The sequence below is a fragment of the Staurois parvus genome, unplaced genomic scaffold, assembly GCF_062004578.1.
Source record: "Staurois parvus isolate SC_StPar_1 unplaced genomic scaffold, SC_StPar_1.0 ptg003143l, whole genome shotgun sequence".
Lineage (NCBI taxonomy): Eukaryota > Metazoa > Chordata > Amphibia > Anura > Ranidae > Staurois > Staurois parvus.
Genome location: NW_028320939.1, coordinates 44,618 through 65,644, shown reverse-complemented (window position 1 = coordinate 65,644; position 21,027 = coordinate 44,618). Strand labels below are relative to the sequence as shown.

General features: G+C 54.3%; 1 protein-coding gene across 1 annotated transcript in view; it reads left to right on the top strand.

Moving 5' to 3' along the window:
- Nucleotides 1-15,508, top strand: part of CAPZB (capping actin protein of muscle Z-line subunit beta) — a 36,420-nt gene extending 20,912 nt beyond the window's left edge. Inside the window, exons 4-8 of the mRNA XM_089667272.1 lie at nt 3,662-3,803; nt 5,115-5,231; nt 5,314-5,379; nt 6,531-6,607; nt 14,721-15,508. Of these exons, the coding sequence (XP_089523398.1) occupies nt 3,662-3,803; nt 5,115-5,231; nt 5,314-5,379; nt 6,531-6,607; nt 14,721-14,808 (490 nt within the window). The 3' untranslated portion in view covers nt 14,809-15,508. The remainder of the gene's footprint in view (nt 1-3,661; nt 3,804-5,114; nt 5,232-5,313; nt 5,380-6,530; nt 6,608-14,720) is intronic.
- The last annotated feature ends 5,519 nt before the right edge of the window (nt 15,509-21,027 follow it).

The following is a 21,027-nucleotide window of genomic DNA, read 5'->3' as shown; positions in this document are numbered from 1 at the left end:
ACTGAAGAAATGACACGTTGCTACAATGTGACGTAGTCAGTGTACAGCTTGTATAACATGGAAATTTGCTGTCCCCTCAAAATAACTCAACACTCCGCCATTAATGTCTAAACCGCCGGCAACAAAAGTGACTCCACCCCTAAGGGACAAGGTCCAAATTGGGGCCAAAGTGTCAATATTTTGTGTGGCTGCCATTATTTTCCCCTCTTGGGCATGGAGGTCACCAGAGCTTCACAGGTTGCCACCGGAGTCCTCTTCCACTCCTCCATGACGTCATCACGGAGCTGGTGGATGTTAGAGACCTTGTGCTCCTCCACCTTCCGTCTTCCACTCCTCCATGACGTCATCACGCAGCTGGTGGATGTTAGAGACCTTGCGCTCCTCCACCTTCCGTCTTCCACTCCTCCATGACGACATGGCGGGATTGGTGGATTAGAGACCTTGCGCTCCTCCACCTTCCGTCTTCCACTCCTCCATGATGACATCACGGAGCTGGTGGATGTTAGAGACCTTGCGCTCCTCCACCTTCCGTCTTCCACTCCTCCATGACGACATGGCGGGATTGGTGGATTAGAGACCTTGCGCTCCTCCACCTTCCGTCTTCCACTCCTCCATGACGTCATCACGCAGCTGGTGGATGTTAGAGACCTTGCGCTCCTCCACCTTCCGTCTTCCACTCCTCCATGACGACATGGCGGGATTGGTGGATTAGAGACCTTGCGCTCCTCCACCTTCCGTCTTCCACTCCTCCATGACGACATGGCGGGATTGGTGGATTAGAGACCTTGTGCTCCTCCACCTTCCGTCTTCCACTCCTCCATGACGACATGGCGGGATTGGTGGATTAGAGACCTTGCGCTCCTCCACCTTCCGTCTTCCACTCCTCCATGACGACATGGCGGGATTGGTGGATTAGAGACCTTGCGCTCCTCCACCTTCCGTCTTCCACTCCTCCATGATGACATGGCGGGATTGGTGGATTAGAGACCTTGCGCTCCTCCACCTTCCATATGAGGATGCCCCACAGATGTTCAATAGGGTTTAGGTCTGGAGACATGCTTGGCCAGTCCATCACTATTACCCTCAGCTTCTTTAGCAAGGCAGTGGTGGTCTTGGAGGTGTGTTTGGGGTCGTTATGTTGGAATACTGCCCTGCGGCCCAGTCTCCGGAGGGAGGGGATCATGTCTGCTTCAGTATGTCACAGTACATGTTGGCCTTCATGGTTCCCTCAATGAACTGTAGATCCCCCAGTGCCGCATCAGCCATTGTTTTCGATCGTGGTGGTTTACATCTGTTCAAAGCGCTAATGTATGCAGTCCTGTGTTTGTTTTGTTTTTGTTTTTTTATTTTATGCATTTGTGCTTTGCTTAACAATGGCAGTTCATAAAAACACACATGCTTGTTGGCAACGTAGTAAAAACAACTGAAAACACGCCTGGAAAGACACAACTGCTGCCTCATTCTCAAACCAGTGTTTTGTTTTGCATTTCGGTAGCATCCTGCTTCTTACCCCAGCCTCGGTTTTTGTTTTGTTTTGTTTTTTTTGTTTTTGTTTTTTGTTTTTTGTTTTTGTTTTTTGTTTTTGTTTTGTTTTTTGTTTTGTGTTTTGTTTTTTGTTTTTGTTTTGTGTTTTGTTTTTGTTTTGTTTTTTGTTTTTGTTTTTTGTTTTGTTTTTTGTTTTTGTTTTTTGTTTTTTTTTTATGTGTAGTAACCCCTCTTGGGTTGCGGGCTCGGCAGCCCACGGCTCCAGTGCTGAAAGAGTTGAGCGTGCGACGGGCAGGCCTCGCCATGTGCTTGCTGTTATGTCTGGCAGCCTGGCCGCTCTCCGGGGGATGGTGTGCGGTTTCAGACCTCGCTTTAGAGCATTCTTCGAATACCCACAAAAACCGTTATGTAAAAACTCGTCAATGTGGACCACATCAAAACTCGGCAGCCACGGCCCAGCTCCTCCACAGCTGTGTTCCTGGGGATCCTGTTGTAGGTGCCATGTGCGGCTCGTCGCGCTGCGAGCGCAGCGTCGCGCAGATATTGGCGGCGGTCTGAGCCCCCCATACTTCGGGGATCGCTCGGATTTCTGTTTCCTGAAGGTAACGCTGGCCCTTCAGGCAGCAAAGGGGAGCCGGGTGCAGCCGACATTAATGTGAACCTGTCCGCAGGAACGTGTTCACAAACTGCTAATATAGAGATAAATGGGAAAACACCTGAGAGATGTAGAATATGGAACTTGTCATTTCCTGGCCCGCAAGACAACGGTCACCGGGGAAGGCGGTCCGTCTCCCCAATGGGGGCATAGATTGCTTTTTCTTACTCTGTCCCAAGGGTCTCCACATTTTCAAAGCAAAGGGCCAGTTTACTGTTGTTCCCACTTTAGGGGGGCCAGATTGTGGCTAGGGGGGTAGAATATGCCTCGGGCTCATTGGTATGTAGCAGGAAAATACATTTGTGCCTGTGGCGAGTTAGAGGAGGAATAGTTCCCCATCATTGGTGTCAGTGAGAGGAATAATGCCCCCGTGTTGGTGTCAGTGAGATGAATAGTGCCCTGTGTTGGTGTCAATGAGAGGAATAGTGCCTCGTGTTGGTGTCAGTGAGAGGAATATTGCCCAGTGTTGGTGTCAGTGAGAGGAATAGTGCCCTGTGTTGGTGTCAATGAGAGGAATATTGCCCAGTGTCGATGTCAGTGAGAGGAATAGTGCCCTGTGTTGGTGTCAATGAGAGGAATAGTGCCCCATGTTGGTGTCAGTGAGAGGAATAGTGCCCCGTGTTGGTGTCAGTGAGAGGAATATTGCCCCGTGTTGGTGTCAGTGAGAGGAATATTGCCCAGTGTTGGTGTCAGTGAGAGGAATAGTGCCCCGTGTTGGTGTCAGTGAGAGGAATATTGCCCAGTGTTGGTGTCAGTGAGAGGAATAGTGCCCCGTGTTGGTGTCAGTGAGAGGAATAGTGCCCCGTGTCAGTGAGAGGAATAGTGCCCCGTGTCAGTGAGAGGAATAGTGCCCCGTGTCAGTGAGAGGAATAGTGCCCCGTGTTGGTGTCAGTGAGAGGAATAGTGCCCCGTGTTGGTGTCAGTGAGAGGAATATTGCCCCGTGTCGGTGTCAGTGAGAGGAACATTGCCCCGTGTTGCTGTCAATGAGAGGAATATCGCCCCGTGTCGGTGTCAGTGAAAGGAATATCGTCCCACTGTTGGTGTCAGTGAGAGGAGTATTGCCCCGTGTCGGTGTCAGTGAAAGGAATATCGTCCCACTGTTGGTGTCAGTGGAGGGAATGGAGCCTCAAGGCTGCTGTCAGGACGAGGAATAGTGTCTTATGTCAGAGGGAAGGACAGTGCCCCAAGGGCCAAATAAAGGCAAGCAAAGGGCCACCTCCCGGCCCATGGGCCGCATTTTGGAGACCATTACTCCATCCAAAGCTAGAAGACATGTTTTGGCCGGAGTTCTGTTCTAACTGCCATTGGGCTGCATTGGAGGGGAGGGGCCTCTGAGCTCTGACTTGAAGTAAAGTCAGTATTTGCATACAACACCTTTCTCCATTCAGAAGCTTTTAGACTGAATGTAGGACAAGCCAGGGGGGTGTATTCGTAAATCCGTGTCATCGGGAACTGAGCGTGATTCCACGGCGGCCTTTTTTGATAGACATCACATGACTTTGTGCCCTTCCAATCCGCAGGTATTTTGAAGGAGGCGTGTCCTCTGTGTACCTCTGGGATCTGGACCACGGATTCGCCGGAGTGATCCTCATTAAGAAAGCTGGAGACGGCTCCAAGAAGATCAAAGGCTGCTGGGACTCCATCCACGTGGTGGAAGTACAGGTAACGGCGCCCCCACCAGCTGAACGAGTTTTCTAGATTACTGAATGTCCTTTGCAGAACTATTGATTGACACCCGAGTATCTGCCGGTGAAGAAATGGCCAGGTGTGAGCTTCCTTAAAGGAGAAGTTCACCTTTTAAAAAAAATAAATAAATAAATGCACATCTGCAGGAAAAAAAAAAGTGCATTTATTTGTATTTATTATTATTATTTATTTTTATTTATTATTATTATTATTATTATTTATTTTTATTTATTTATTTTTTTACTTGGAGCTTGTAAAGCATTGCAGCAGCAGATCGCAGGACTCCTGCACACTCAATTAGTTTATAATCAAAAATAATTTTTTCAAAATTTTTTTTTACATTTTTATTTTTTTATACATTTATTTATTTTTTTTTAACATACTGTCACCCTAGCAGTACAGTGTCACCATAGTGACACTGTACTACTTGTGGGGGGTGATTTAGATCTTTTTAGGAAAAAAAATAACCCAAATTAGTTTATAACCAAAAATTTATTATTTTTAAACTTTTTTTTTTTACATTTTTATTTTATTTTTTTATGTTTGTTTTTTTTTTACATACTGTCACCCTAGCAGTACAGTGTCACCATAGTGACACTGTACAACTTGTGGGGGGTGATTTATTTTTTTTAATTTTTTTTTACACTGATTGCCTTTACACCCAAAAAGGCCATAAAAGCAATAATTTCTCCTCTCTGGCTGCATTCTTGCAGCCATTGAGAAATACTGGGAGAGCTGTGATTGGTCACAGCTTGTCACATGGTACAAGGCTGTTGTGAATAGCCCTGTACCATGTGATCTCTGTGATCATTCACAGATTCTCAGGGAGCGCGCACAGGCAGTGGATGCGGGGGGGGGGGCGTTTATAAACGTCCACCCGCATCGGCAGCGCTCCCGTCCGACCCACGTGGATAAACTGCCGGACAGGAGCTCTGCCAATGCGGGTGGACGTTTCTACATGCCCCAAAACGCTCCCCCTCCTCCGCATCCACTGCCTGTGCGCACTCCCTGGGAATCTGTGAATGATCACAGAAAAGTGGTTAAAACACCTTTTTCCCTCCAATGCTCTGAACTGGCAGAGCTGAGTAATAGCCACACCTGCAGAGAAGGGTGGGGGCGTGTCTGAGCAGAGAGGGGGCGTGCCTGCCGGACCCGTACTGAATTCTCAGAGCACAGGGGGTCCTTTTCTCGTTCCTATTGGACCACACAGTTCTCTCCGTTGGGTTCAGGCTTTATTACGTTGCCATTCCATTCACAAGTGTCTTCTGACTCCTCCCCTTTTTGCAGGAGAAGTCAAGCGGCCGCACCGCCCATTACAAACTGACCTCTACTGTGATGCTGTGGCTGCAGACCAACAAGACCGGGTCAGGTACTATGAACCTCGGGGGAAGTCTCACCCGACAGGTAGGTCCCGCCCATGGTCCCCCCCCCCCAACGCTGCCTCCTCCTCCTGTCTGCCGTATTCTTATATTTGTATCGCTTTCAGATGGAGAAAGATGAAACTGTGAGCGACTCTTCCCCGCACATAGCAAATATCGGACGGCTGGTAGAGGTAAGCGCCCCCCCAAATCATGAATTGTTACGGAACCTTGAAAGGTAGAAGGGTGTGTCATTGATACCCACCCCTTTTAAATTAAGCCCCACCCCTTCCTCCACAGAAACAAAGCCGCATACCACTAAGGCAGGCTATAGGTCATGTGATTTTTGAAAGAAAATTGCTTGATTGCTAATGAACACGGTGTTGATGGGGGAATTACTCCTGGGGGGCTACTGCCGGGTAGAAGCTGGAGGCGGAGCTGGGATGTGGAAGGTGCAGGGTCTGAAGGAGGACCAGAAGAGGGCTGGAGTCTGCGGAATGATGAGACCAGGGGAGGCAAAGATGAGGGGTTGCTGTGGCTGCAGGATCTGTAGGAGGAGTTCTGTCCTCCTCTGTGCTGCAGACTGCTGAGACCAGGGGTGGGGGGTTGCAGAGATGAGCCTCTTCAGGGTGTATGGAGAAACGCAGGATCTGTAGGAGGAGTTCTGTTCTCTCTGCTGCTGACTGCTGAGACCAGGGGTGGGGGGGTTGCAGAGATGAGCCTCTTCCGGGTGCATGGAGAAACGCAGGATCTGTAGGAGGAGTTCTGTTCTCTCTGCTGCTGAGACCAGGGGTGGGGGGTTGTAGAGATGAGCCTCTACAGGGTGTATGGAGAAATGCAGGATCTGTAGGAGGAGTTCTGTTCTCCTCTCTGCTGCTGAGACCAGGGGTGGGGGGTTGCAGAGATGAGCCTCTACAGGGTGCATGGAGAAATGCAGGATCTGTAGGAGGAGTTCTGTTCTCCTCTCTGCTGCTGAGACCAGGGGTGGGGGGTTGCAGAGATGAGCCTCTACAGGGTGCATGGAGAAATGCAGGATCTGTAGGAGGAGTTCTGTTCTCCTCTCTGCTGCTGAGACCAGGGGTGGGGGGTTGCAGAGATGAGACTCTACAGGGTGCATGGAGAACCGCAGGATCTGGTGGAGGAGCTCTGTTCTTCTCTCTGCTGCAGACTGCTGAGCCAAGGTGGAGACAAGGGGGGTGCAGGATAGGTCTGAGGGCCACATGAAATGGCCTGGAGGGCCGGATTGGGCCCTTGGGCTTGACACCTGTGTTCTACAAGGACTGAGCAGCATAGTTTGTGTCTCGATGGTTCTGTCACATCACGGGATTCGTTTTTTTTTTTTCAGGACATGGAGAACAAAATCAGGAGCACCCTGAACGAGATCTACTTTGGAAAGACCAAGGACATAGTCAACGGGTTGAGGTAACGGCGGCGCTTCTCGTGACGTGCGCTCTGCACGCCCCAAATGTAGGGACCCCAATCCATTCTGTTATGTCCTGTGTGTGCCGTCCTGAGCTGGACAAATCTCGGGGTCCCCAGTGGGCCCAGCTGGCGTTCAGCCGGTTTTATTTTTTAGAAGGGTGACCCACTTACTGCTTGGCAGGAGGGCGCTTCACGTGTCTGCCAAAGCCTCCGGCCTTAAAGTAGAATCCCGGCCTAAACCTAACTAGCCTTACAAATCCCCCCCCCCCCCCCCCCCCCCAACACCTATGGTGACCGACTTGTGTAAGCTGGTTGTATATACGTACCAATCTGCAGTCCGGTCATGTGACCTCCCTTGGGTTGGCCAGTGGCAGTTGCAAAGGATTGGAGAGAGCGCTTGACACAGACAGGGAATTCCTGGGAGCGGTGACATCACCCATAGGCTCCCATGTCTTGAGTCGTTGTCGACGCTCCCTCTTCTCCCCTGCAGCTGACACAGGTGATCATGTGACTATAGGTAAGTATGTGCAGCCTACACAGGTTAGTCAGTGTAGGTGTTAGGAGGGGGGAGGGGACTAGTTAGCTTTAGGCAGGAGTTCTGCTTTAACAGGCTGGTCTGGATGAGGCCACCCTGACAGGTCCTCTGATTTGTCCGCCCCCTGCTCCAGTGTGTTGTCCCGCCCCCTGCTCCAGTGTGTCGTCCCGCCCCCTGCTCCAGTGTGTCGTCCCGCCCCCTGCTCCAGTGTGTCGTCCCGCCCCCTGCTCCAGTGTGTCGTCCCGCCCCCTGCTCCAGTGTGTCGTCCCGCCCCCTGCTCCAGTGTGTCGTCCCGCCCCCTGCTCCAGTGTGTCGTCCCGCCCCCTGCTCCAGTGTGTCGTCCCGCCCCCTGCTCCAGTGTGTCGTCCCGCCCCCTGCTCCAGTGTGTCGTCCCGCCCCCTGCTCCAGTGTGTCGTCCCGCCCCCTGCTCCAGTGTGTCGTCCCGCCCCCTGCTCCAGTGTGTCGTCCCGCCCCCTGCTCCAGTGTGTCGTCCCGCCCCCTGCTCCAGTGTGTCGTCCCGCCCCCTGCTCCAGTGTGTCGTCCCGCCCCCTGCTCCAGTGTGTGTGGGTGGTCCCGCCCCCGTGTGTGTGTGCGTGTGTGTGTCGTCCCGCCCCCGTGTGTGTGTGTGTCGTCCCGCCCCCGTGTGTGTGTGTCGTCCCGCTCCCGTGTGTGTGTGTGTGTCGTCCCGCTCCCGTGTGTGTGTGTGTGTCGTCCCGCTCCCGTGTGTGTGTGTGTGTCGTCCCGCTCCCGTGTGTGTGTGTGTGTCGTCCCGCTCCCGTGTGTGTGTGTGTGTGTGTGTGTGTGTGTCGTCCCGCTCCCGTGTGTGTGTGTGTGTGTGTGTGTCGTCCCGCTCCCGTGTGTGTGTGTGTCGTCCCGCTCCCGTGTGTGTGTGTGTGTGTGTCGTCCCGCTCCCGTGTGTGTGTGTGTGTCGTCCCGCTCCCGTGTGTGTGTGTGTGTCGTCCCGCTCCCGTGTGTGTGTGTGTGTGTGTCGTCCCGCTCCCGTGTGTGTGTGTGTGTGTGTCGTCCCGCTCCCGTGTGTGTGTGTCGTCCCGCCCCCTGCTCGTGTGTGTGTGTGTGTGTTGTCCCGCTCCCGTGTGTGTGTGTGTGTGTCGTCCCGCCCCCGTGTGTGTGTGTGTGTGTCGTCCCGCCCCCGTGTGTGTGTGTCGTCCCGCCCCCGTGTGTGTGTGTCGTCCCGCCCCCTGCTCGTGTGTGTGTGTGTCGTCCCGCCCCCGTGTGCGTGTGTGTCGTCCCGCCCCCGTGTGCGTGTGTGTCGTCCCGCCCCCGTGTGTGTGTCGTCCCGCCCCCGTGTGTGTGTGTCGTCCCGCTCCCGCCCCCGTGTGCGTGTGTGTCGTCCCGCCCCCGTGTGTGTGTCGTCCCGCCCCCGTGTGTGTGTGTCGTCCCGCTCCCGTGTGTGTGTGTGTGTGTGTCGTCCCGCCCCCGTGTGTGTGTGTCGTCCCGCTCCCGTGTGTGTGTGTGTGTGTGTCGTCCTGCCCCCGTGTGTGTGTCGTCCCGCCCCCGTGTGTGTGTGTCGTCCCGCTCCCGTGTGTGTGTGTGTGTGTGTGTGTGTGTGTGTGTGTGTGTGTGTGTCGTCCTGCCCCCGTGTGTGTGTCGTCCCGCCCCCTGCTCGTGTGTGTGTGTGTGTGTCGTCCCGCTCCCGTGTGTGTGTGTCGTCCCGCTCCCGTGTGTGTGTGTCGTCCCGCTCCCGTGTGTGTGTGTGTGTGTGTGTGTCGTCCCGCCCCCGTGTGTGTGTGTCGTCCCGCCCCCTGCTCGTGTGTGTGTGTGTCGTCCCGCCCCCGTGTGTGTGTGTCGTCCCGCCCCCGTGTGTGTGTGTCGTCCCGCCCCCGTGTGCGTGTGTGTCGTCCCGCCCCCGTGTGCGTGTGTGTCGTCCCGCCCCCGTGTGCGTGTGTGTCGTCCCGCCCCCGTGTGCGTGTGTCGTCCCGCTCCCGTGTGTGTGTGTGTGTCGTCCCGCCCCCGTGTGTGTGTTGTCCCGCCCCCGTGTGTGTGTGTCGTCCCGCTCCCGTGTGTGTGTGTGTGTGTCGTCCCGCTCCCGTGTGTGTGTGTGTGTGTGTGTGTGTGTGTGTGTGTGTCGTCCTGCCCCCGTGTGTGTGTCGTCCCGCCCCCGTGTGTGTGTGTCGTCCCGCTCCCGTGTGTGTGTGTGTGTGTGTGTCGTCCCGCTCCCGTGTGTGTGTGTGTCGTCCCGCTCCCGTGTGTGTGTGTGTGTGTCGTCCCGCCCCCGTGTGTGTGTGTGTGTGTGTGTCGTCCCGCTCCCGTGTGTGTGTGTGTGTCGTCCCGCTCCCGTGTGTGTGTGTGTGTCGTCCCGCTCCCGTGTGTGTGTGTGTGTCGTCCCGCTCCCGTGTGTGTGTGTGTGTGTGTCGTCCCGCTCCCGTGTGTGTGTGTGTGTGTCGTCCCGCTCCCGTGTGTGTGTGTGTGTGTGTGTGTCGTCCCGCTCCCGTGTGTGTGTCGTCCCGCTCCCGTGTGTGTGTGTGTGTCGTCCCGCCCCCGTGTGTGTCGTCCCGCCCCCGTGTGTGTCGTCCCGCCCCCGTGTGTGTCGTCCCGCCCCTGTGTGTGTGTGTGTCGTCCCGCTCCCGTGTGTGTGTGTGTGTGTGTCGTCCCGCCCCCGTGTGTGTGTGTCGTCCCGCCCCCGTGTGCGTGTGTGTCGTCCCGCCCCCGTGTGTGTGTGTCGTCCCGCCCCCGTGTGTGTGTGTCGTCCCGCTCCCGTGTGTGTGTGTGTGTCGTCCCGCCCCCGTGTGTGTGTGTTGTCCCGCCCCCGTGTGTGTGTGTCGTCCCGCTCCCGTGTGTGTGTGTGTGTGTCGTCCCGCCCCCGTGTGTGTGTGTCGTCCCGCTCCCGTGTGTGTGTGTGTGTCGTCCTGCCCCCGTGTGTGTGTCGTCCCGCCCCCGTGTGTGTGTGTCGTCCCGTTCCCGTGTGTGTGTGTGTCGTCCCGCTCCCGTGTGTGTGTGTGTGTGTCGTCCCGCTCCCGTGTGTGTGTGTGTGTGTGTGTGTCGTCCCGCTCCCGTGTGTGTGTGTCGTCCCGCTCCCGTGTGTGTGTGTGTGTGTGTGTCGTCCCGCTCCCGTGTGTGTGTGTCGTCCCGCTCCCGTGTGTGTGTGTGTGTGTGTGTGTCGTCCCGCTCCCGTGTGTGTGTGTGTGTCGTCCCGCTCCCGTGTGTGTGTGTGTGTCGTCCCGCTCCCGTGTGTGTGTGTCGTCCCGCTCCCGTGTGTGTGTGTGTGTCGTCCCGCCCCCTGCGTGTGTGTGTCGTCCCGCCCCCTGCTCCTGTGTGCGGTCCTGTGTGCGGTCCCGTGTGTGGTCCCATCCCCTGTGCTCTGTCCCGTCTCATTCCATCTTCTCTCTCTCTCCTCCTGCCGGGATCTCACGTATAGATCTATAGACGCAATCCCCGACAACGTTAAGTTCAGACAACTCCAGCGGGAGCTGTCCCAAGTGCTGACACAACGGCAGATCTACCTCCAGCCCGATAACTAGACCCAGGTACCCACCGCGTGCCCGTCACCACTGCCTCGGTACCGGTGCCCGCATGGTGTGCGCCCCGGAGCTCCTGTCACCGCAGTGCTGCATGGCTCGGTATCACTGGGCAGCACCGATCCTCCTCTGTAATGCATGTGAGGTTTCCACTGGGGGCTTGTCTGCTGCCCGGCAGACCTGGTCTCATGGTGTGTGGCGTTTGGCATGGTTTAAGATTTCCAGCGGGGATCACGATTACTCTGTGGACAGGACACGGCCGGGTAACGTCATCCAAAGCTGCATTTTCAGTTGTGGGTGGAAGCAACTGTCTCCCCTCCCCCACAGTGGTCCTTTCCTTCTCTTTAGTCTCCAGGTTCATTTAAATGCAGAAAATGAGAACCATTCAGGTGTGTCCTTTAATTTCCGCTTGCAGGATTTTCTGTGCCCCGCCCGCCCGCCTGCCGGGAATGATGGCTGCCGGGACCACAGCAGCCACGAGCCCATCATTTAAAATCGTCTACAGCAACCAATCAGATTCTGCCTGGCATGTGTTTAGTGCGGGCTGTGAAGTGAAAGGATCAATCAGATTGCTTCAGGGGAGCACAGACAGTTCCTCTTTCATAACAAAGACCCTGGTGTGTGATGGGGGGGGGGGGGGGGAGGACACGCTGCATGGAGTGACTAACACTGAGTGGAGTTTACTGAGAAGCATGTCACCTAACTATATGTACTAAGAGTGGAGCACCGCCGGAACCCCCACCATCTACTGATCTCATCAATAAACAAGTGTGAGTATCTAACATATACCGCAGCGCTGTACAAAGATCACTGAGCCGGTCCCATCAGTCTCTGTAAAAGAGGAGCTTACGCTCTAATGTCCCCTCCCCCGCAGTCCCATCAGTCTCTGTAAAAGAGGAGCTTACGCTCTAATGTCCCCTCCCCCACAGTCCCATCAGTCTCTGTACCAGAGGAGCTTACGCTCTAATGTCCCCTCCCCCGCAGTCACATCAGTCTGTACCAGAGGAGCTTACGCTCTAATGTCCCCTCCCCCCGCAGTCCCATCAGTCTCTGTACCAGAGGAGCTTACGCTCTAATGTCCCCTCCCCCGCAGTCCCATCAGTCTGTACCAGAGGAGCTTACGCTCTAATGTCCCCTCCCCCGCAGTCACATCAGTCTGTACCAGTGGACCTTACGCTCTAATGTCCCCTCCCCCGCAGTCACATCAGTCTCTGTACCAGAGGAGCTTACGCTCTAATGTCCCCTCCCCCGCAGTCACATCAGTCTCTGTACCAGAGGAGCTTACGCTCTAATGTCCCCTCCCCCACAGTCACATCAGTCTCTGTACCGGAGGAGCTTACGCTCTAATGTCCCCTCCCCCACAGTCACATCAGTCTCTGTACCAGAGGAGCTTACGCTCTAATGTCCCCTCCCCCGCAGTCACATCAGTCTCTGTACCGGAGGAGCTTACGCTCTAATGTCCCCTCCCCCGCAGTCACATCAGTCTGTACCAGTGGAGCTTACGCTCTAATGTCCCCTCCCCCACAGTCACATCTGTCTCTGTACCAGAGGAGCTTACGCTCTAATGTCCCCTCCCCCACAGTCACATCAGTCTCTGTACCGGAGGAGCTGACGCTCTAATGTCCCCTCCCCCGCAGTCACATCAGTCTGTACCAGTGGAGCTTACGCTCTAATGTCCCCTCCCCCGCAGTCACATCAGTCTGTACCAGTGGAGCTTACGCTCTAATGTCCCCCCCGTCACATCAGTCTCTGTACAGAGGAGCTTACGCTCTAATGTCCCCTCCCGCACAGTCCCGTCACATCAGTCTCTGTACAGAGGAGCTTACGCTCTAATGTCCCCTCCCCCACAGTCCCTTCAGTCTCTGTACCAGAGGAGCTTACGCTCTAATGTCCCCTCCCCCACAGTCCCATCAGTCTCTGTCAACATTAGAGTGTAAGCTCCTCTGATACAATGTCAATCCTTGTTCTGAAATGAGCTCTCCGATGAAAAGGGATTGAAATGTAAGCAGTAAGTTGATATTTGTACCGCGGGGGAGGAGCTACACCTACTATTGGATATTATTGATCATGGGAGGAGCTCTTTCATAGCTCCACCTTTTGTATGTCGGTTGTAGCGGGCGTTGCGGGTGTGCGGACCCAGGAGCCCCTCGCCAGAGTCCCCGATAGACACAACACTCCATCAGATGGGTCATAGCAAACACCGAGGTATCAGTTCTGGACGGGACGACCCCTTTCCATCCATCCATCCTCGGGGGCCGGCTTCCCCTAACCAGACAATCTGACCGTTCCTCTGATTATCATTAACTCGCTACAAATTACAATTTACTAAAGAGATCATTTTATTGGCTTCTCGTCTGAGCGGAACACACAACGCCGGCGAACATCCCAAACCGAATGCCAGCCCAGCGCCCCCAGGAGCCCCTTCATTTCAGCATCGCCGGGAAACGGCGCCTCGTATTTGGACCGGATCGGTTGATCTAGGACAGGGGTGGGCAACTGTGGCCCTCCAGCTGTTGTAGAACTAAAAGTCCCATGAGGCATTGCAAAACTGACAGTTACAAGCATGACTCCCAAAGGCAGAGGCATGATGGGACTTGTAGTTCACCAACAGCTGGAGGGACATAGTTGCCCACCCATGATCTAGAAGAGGGACGACTGGAGCATGAACTGGAGGATATAGAGATGATTTCTCCCCCTCTATACGGAGCATTGGGGGGGCCACAGGAGCTCCCAGAATAGAGTCGCATGGGGGCTAAAATGGCGGCCCAAATGGTGGCCCTTCTTATGGCTCCATTCACACTTTGTGCGACTTCATGCATCTTTGATGATGAGTTGCAGTCCATGTATGTCAATGGAAGCCGCTCAGATCTGTGACTTTAAAAAGGTTCCGGCGCTACTTTGATGCGACTTTCAGATTTGAGCGCCATAGACTGCAATGTAAACTCGCAACAGTCAAATCCAAAGTCTCGCCCCTCCAAAGTCTCGCCCCTCCAAAGTCTCGCCCCTCCAAAGTCTCGCCCCTCCAAAGTCTCGCCCCTCCAAAGTCTCGCCCCTCCAAAGTCTCGCCCCTCCAAAGTCTCGCCCCTCCAAAGTCTCGCCCTCCCAAAGTCTCGCCCCTCCCAAAGTCGCACCCAAATCGCGCCCATCCGTGGTAAATGATTTGTCTCGTCCCTGTAACTGATGCGTTCTGCTGGAAAGCTTGTTCTTTTGAAAATCAGATTTAGTGGCTGGATCGCCAGGTGAAGATAAAGAAAGGAAAGGCTACAAAAGAAAACGAATGCAGCCACCACATCTAAGAATTGGAAAGCTGATCATTGTAAACGCCCACTCTCCATGGTAAATGGTTTGTCTCGTCCCTGTAACTGATGCAGTCCGCTGGAGAGCTTGTTCTTTTGAAAATCAGACTTACTGGCTGGATCGCCAGGTAAAAATGAAGGAAACAAAACCTAAAAAAAAGAAAACGAATGCAGCTGCCACATCTAAGAATTGGAAAGCTGAGCATTGTAAGCACCCCGTCTGTGGTAAATGGTTTGTCTCGTCCCTGTAACTGATACAGTCTGCTGGAGAGCTTGTTCTTCCTGGCTGGATCACCAGGTGAAAACAAGGAAAGGCTACAAAAGAAAACTAATGCAGCCACCACATCTAAGAATTTGTAATCTGCAATATACCAAATGTTTGATTTTGGGTTTAATGCGCTTTAAAGGAATTTCAAGGAAATCTCAAAAATGGGTAATTAATAACTGCCCATTTAGGGGAGGGACTTCCCCTTAAAGGGATAGATGCATTTCTCACTATATCCCCAGGGGGGCCCCCTCTACAGATGGACAGCAGTGTCACTGTGGTAGCCCACCCAGGACGCTGAAATGCCACGTGCAATGGGCAACCAATGTGACCTCTATGGGCGGAGCCTGTGGCTCCTCGTAGCAGTACGACAGTATGAATGGGGTGATCTGCGTCAGTCATCCACGTCTGCGGGCCTCCCCTTTAATGGGGGCGGAGCTTCGGGGGTGTAGTTACCCTTTAAGCCCATTCTTCTGAACAGCCGACCCCGAACCTTCCGCTGCGATTTTGTTTGTAACGTTTTGTCTCTCCTCCCCTGCAGGTCCGTTCAGACGTTTGCAGACAAGTCAAAACAGGAGGCTTTGAAGAACGACTTAGTGGAGGCTTTGAAGAGAAAACAGCAAAGTTAAATGTTTCCCCATCCCCCGCACCCTTTTCATTTCTTACACAATCGTCCCTCCCTCTCTCCCCCACCCCTCCCCCGTTCGTCTGTCATTGTCTCCATTTTTTTTCCTCTCGTTACGTCTGCAGCCCATACATAGCCATCTAGCGCTGTCCACTCCTGTTAAATAAAGTTGTATGAATCTTTACAAAAAACAAAAAAATGTCTAGGGGGGCTTTAACTGCAACGTCACCCCCCTCCCCCCTTTCCCCTCCCGCGTCTCACATTTTGTGCTAACTTCCCCTCCCCCTTCTCGCAGACTTGCCCCTCCCCCGCGGATCTTTGTAAACAGGATTGGCCGACTTTCTGGGCCTGCCGGCTGACTGCCAGGGAATGCTGGGACTGTTAGTTCACCGCTTTGTGGCAGGCCGCCCGTTGTCGCACCTTCTGTATACTGCACATACTGTTTAACCCCCAGAGTGCCAGCACCCGGCACCTCTTTTAAGATGGCTGACTTTGGAATGGCGGAAGTGAAGACTCGATCACTGGAAGATCAGCTCCCTCTGACCCCGTCTCTCTCTTTATGATTTGTTACTTTCCTGGTGTCACTCTGGGAACTGCTTTAGGTTTTGGGTTTTTTTTTTCTTGTTTTGTTATATATATTTTTTTGTAAAGCTTTAAGTCTTCTTTAAGAGCCTTCCTATACTAACAATAAATGATTGGAAATACCTGGCCGGGGTGTTGGGTTATGTGGGGGAAGGGGGCGGGGCTTGTATCTTGGGGTCCTGGAGCGGAGCTGTTATTACTGAGGGGTCATCAGGGGCCATAGAGGGACACGTGCATGCTGAGGGGTCATCGGGCCATTTAGGGACACGTGCATGCTGAGGGGTCACCAGGGGCCATAGAGGGACACGTGCATGCTGAGGGGTCACCGGGGGCCATAGAGGGACACGTGCATGCTGAGGGGTCACCAGGGGCCATAGAGGGACACGTGCATGCTGAGGGGTCACCAGGGGCCATAGAGGAACACGTGCATGCTGAGGGGTCACCAGGGGCCATAGAGGGACACGTGCATGCTGAGGGATCACCAGGGGCCATAGAGGGACACGTGCATGCTGAGGGGTCACCAGGGGCCATAGAGGAACACGTGCATGCTGAGGGGTCACCAGGGGCCATAGAGGGACACGTGCATGCTGAGGGGTCACCAGGGGCCATAGAGGGACACGTGCATGCTGAGGGGTCACCAGGGGCCATAGAGGGACACGTGCATGCTGAGGGGTCATCAGGGGCCATAGAGGGACACGTGCATGCTGAGGGGTCATCAGGGGCCATTTAGGGACACGTGCATGCTGAGGGATCACCAGGGGCCATTTTAGGGACACATGCATGCTGAGGGTTCACCAGGGGCCATTTAGGGACACGTGCATGCTGAGGGTTCACCAGGGGCCATTTAGGGACACGTGCATGCTGAGGGTTCACCAGGGGCCATTTAGGGACACGTGCATGCTAAGGGAACACCTGGGGCCATAGAGGGACACGTGCATGCTGAGGGGCCATTTAGGGACACGTGCATGCTGAGGGATCACCAGGGGCCATTTAGGGACACGTGCATGCTGAGGGATCACCAGGGGCCATATAGGGAAACGTGCATGCTGAGGGATCACCAGGAGCCATCTAGGGACACGTGCATGCTGAGGGATCACCAGGAGCCATCTAGGGACACGTGCATGCTGAGGGATCACCAGGAGCCATCTAGGGACACGTGCATGCTGAGGGTTCACCAGGGGCCATTTTAGGGACATGTGCATGCTGAGGGATCACCAGGGGCCATCTAGGGACACATACATACTGAGGGTTCACCAGGGGCCATTTTAGGGACATGTGCATGCTGAGGGATCACCAGGGGCCATTTACTGCCTTATACTGGACTGCATGTGATTGGACGGTGATACTGCCTCCGGGGGGGGGGGGGGGGGGTGGCTGTCACACGGGCACAACATTGTCAGACATTGTAGCCTCGCTCATACAGGGGTGCACCTCATGTGCGGTCCATGATTGAAGCTTTCCTGTGCATTGGGATGCAGCGGCGGCACGGACACAGCCATGTGAGTGCGTGGCCCCAAATAGACGTCACTGTGTTGGTGTTGCCAGTGCTTCCCAATTGACTGGAATGGGGCTGCCTGCGTGGGGATGCACGGAACACCATGGCCCTTACACAGGCGTCTCCTATACTATGCCCATGTGAACCAGACCAAGTCCATTGGGAGCAGCGGCTGTGTTTGTGACATCAATGCATCCCAATTGACTTGAATGGAGATTCATGGAACACCGTGGCCCTTGTGCTGGCCTACCCTATAGTAGGTCCATGTGAGGGATACCTTAGACAAGCTGTCTCCAAACAGTGGCTTGGGGGCCAGGTGTGGCCCTCTGCTTCTATCTGGCCATTGGAGCACCATTTTATCCACTTCAATAGCAGGGCACTATTCCTCCCACTGACACCAATGACGGGGCACTATTCCTCCCACTGACACCAATGACGGGGCGCTATTCCTCCCACTGACACCAATGACGGGGCACTATTCCTCCCACTGATACCAATCATGGGGCACTATTCCTCCCACTGACACCAATGACGGGGCGCTATTCCTCCCACTGACACCAATGACGGGGCACTATTCCTCCCACTGATACCAATCATGGGGCACTATTCCTCCCACTGACACCAATGATGGGGCACTATTCCTCCCACTGATACCAATGATGGGGCACTATTCCTCCCACTGACACCAATGATGGGGCACTATTCCTCCCACTGACACCAATGACGGGGCTCTATTCCTCCCACTGACACCGACGATGGGGCTCTATTCCTCCCACTGACACCGACGATGGGGCTCTATTCCTCCCACTGACACCGACGATGGGGCTCTATTCCTCCCACTGACACCAACGATGGGGCTCTATTCCTCCCACTGACACCAATGACGGGGCGCTATTCCCCCCACTGACACCAACGATGAGGCGCTATTCCTCCCACTGACACCAATGACGGGACGCTATTCCTCCCACTGACACCAATGACGGGACGCTATTCCTCCCACTGACACCAATGACGGGACGCTATTCCTCCCACTGACACCAATGACGGGGTGCTATTCCTCCCACTGACACCAATGACGGGGCGCTATTCCTCCCACTGACACCAATGACGGGGCGCTATTCCTCCCACTGACACCAATGATTGGTCACTATTCCTCCCACTGATACCAATGATGGGACACTATTCCTCCACTGACACCAATGATGGGACACTATTCCCCCCACTGACACCAATGATGGGACACTATTCCTCCCACTGACACCAATGATGGGGCACTATTCCTCCCACTGACACCAAGGACGGGGCACTATTCCTCCCACTGACACCAAGGACGGGGCACTATTCCTCCCACTGACACCAAGGACGGGGCACTATTCCTCCCACTGACACCAAGGACGGGGCACTATTCCTCCCACTGACACCAAGGACGGGGCACTATTCCTCCCACTGACACCAATGACGGTACTATTCCTCCCACTGACACCAATGATGGGGTACTATTCCTCCCACTGACATCAATGACGGGGCACTATTCCTCCCAATGACGGGACACTATTCCTCCCACTGACACCAATGATGGGGCACTATTCCTCCCACTGACACCAATGATGGGGCACTATTCCTCCCACTGACACCAATGATGGGGCACTATTCCTCCCACTGACACCAATGATGGGGCACTATTCCTCCCACTGACACCAATGATGAGGCACTATTCCTCCCACTGACACCAATGATGGGGCACCATTCCTTCCACTGACACCAATGATGGGGCACCATTCCTCCGACTGACACCAATGATGAGGCACCATTCCTCCCACTGACACCAATGATGAGGCACCATTCCTCCCACTGACACCAATGATGGGGCACCATTCCTCCCACTGACACCAATGATGAGGCACCATTCCTCCCACTGACACCAATGATGGGGCACCATTCCTCCCACTGACACCAATGATGGGGCACCATTCCTCCCACTGACACCAATGATGGGGCACCATTCCTCCCACTGACACCAATGATGGGGCACCATTCCTCCCACTGACACCAATGATGGGGCACCATTCCTCCCACTGACACCAATGATGGGGCACCATTCCTCCCACTGACACCAATGATGGGGCACCATTCCTCCCACTGACACCAATGATGGGGCACCATTCCTCCCACTGACACCAATGATGGGGCACCATTCCTCCCACTGACACCAATGACGTGGCGCTTTTCCTCCCACTGACACCGACGACGGGGCTCTATTCCTCCCACTGACACCGACGACGGGGCTCTATTCCTCCCACTGACACCAACGACGGGGCTCTATTCCTCCCACTGACACCAACGACGGGGCGCTATTCCCCCCACTGACACCAACGACGAGGCGCTATTCCTCCCACTGACACCAATGACGGGGCGCTATTCCTCCCACTGACACCAATGACGGGGCGCTATTCCTCCCACTGACACCAATGACGGGGCGCTATTCCTCCCACTGACACCAATGACGGGGCGCTATTCCTCCCACTGACACCAATGATTGGTCACTATTCCTCCCACTGATACCAATGATGGGACACTATTCCTCCACTGACACCAATGATGGGACACTATTCCCCCCACTGACACCAATGATGGGACACTATTCCTCCCACTGACACCAAGGACGGGGCACTATTCCTCCCACTGACACCAAGGACGGGGCACTATTCCTCCCACTGACACCAAGGACGGGGCACTATTCCTCCCACTGACACCAAGGACGGGGCACTATTCCTCCCACTGACACCAAGGACGGGGCACTATTCCTCCCACTGACACCAATGACGGGGCACTATTCCTCCCACTGACACCAATGACGGGGCACTATTCCTCCCACTGACACCAATGACGGGGCACTATTCCTCCCACTGACACCAATGACGGTACTATTCCTCCCACTGACACCAATGATGGGGTACTATTCCCCCCACTGATACCAATGACGGGGCACTATTCCTCCCACTGACACCAATGACGGGGCACTATTCCTCCCAATGACGGGACACTATTCCTCCCACTGACACCAATGATGGGGCACTATTCCTCCCACTGACACCAATGATGGGGCACTATTCCTCCCACTGACACCAATGATGGGGCACTATTCCCCCCACTGACACCAATGATGGGGCCCTCCCACTAATACCAAAGATAAGGCATTTGTACTCTCACTGCCCCCTCAGGTCTGAAGGATAGAACCCTGGCGCTTAGTTTAGTACATTTGGGGATCCCTATGTTTGACAAATCAATAGAAGCCGTCCCATTCATGTCATTTGGGATGCAGCAGTCGCATGGACACAGCCGCTGCACCCAATTTGACAGCACTGTGAACGCACTCTGCCTGCTGTCAGGGCCACACACTCGGCTGTCAAACTGGGTGCAAGGGCTGTGACCATGCGATCTGAATGGGTCTGCTGGCAATCACGGCCCTCACTCAGGACGACGCTGCAGTACTTCCATGTGAACAATGCAGGCCATAGATGGGTTGAAAACCAGCCGTTTTTAAGGAAAATAAAACAGAAAAATCGGTCGTTCAATCGGCCGACGTTACCAGCAACGGTAAAAAAAATCGTCCGATTTTCATCCAATCTACGGCCGGCATTTTTACTTCTGTTCCTGCAGAGAGCTCCGCTATTATATTTTATATGAAAAGTCTTGTGGTTGCAACAATGTATCCATTTCAGATACAGATGTTTATATTCGGATACATATGGATACATTGTTGCAACCGCAAGACTTTTTCATGTCAAATATAATAGCGGACTGGAATTCTTCTCTCCCGTCTCTGCAGGGACAGAAGTATTTATGGGGTTAAATGCCGGCCATAGCCAAATCGCCCGATTTTTCTACCGTTGGTGGGAACGTCGGCTGCTTGAACGACCGATTTTTTTTTGTTTTTTTTCAACCGGCTGATTTTCGACCCGTGTATGGCCTGCCTTAGGCGGACTGTAGATAGGCAGATATCTCCCGGAGAATGAAGGACAAGGAGACCGTAGATGGATCTGACCATTTATAGCCATTATTTTTTTGAAGAAAAAGCAAAACTCAGTAAAATTAGTATCTGCTGCCCTCTGCTGGTCAATATGATTATCACACAGAAATCCGATG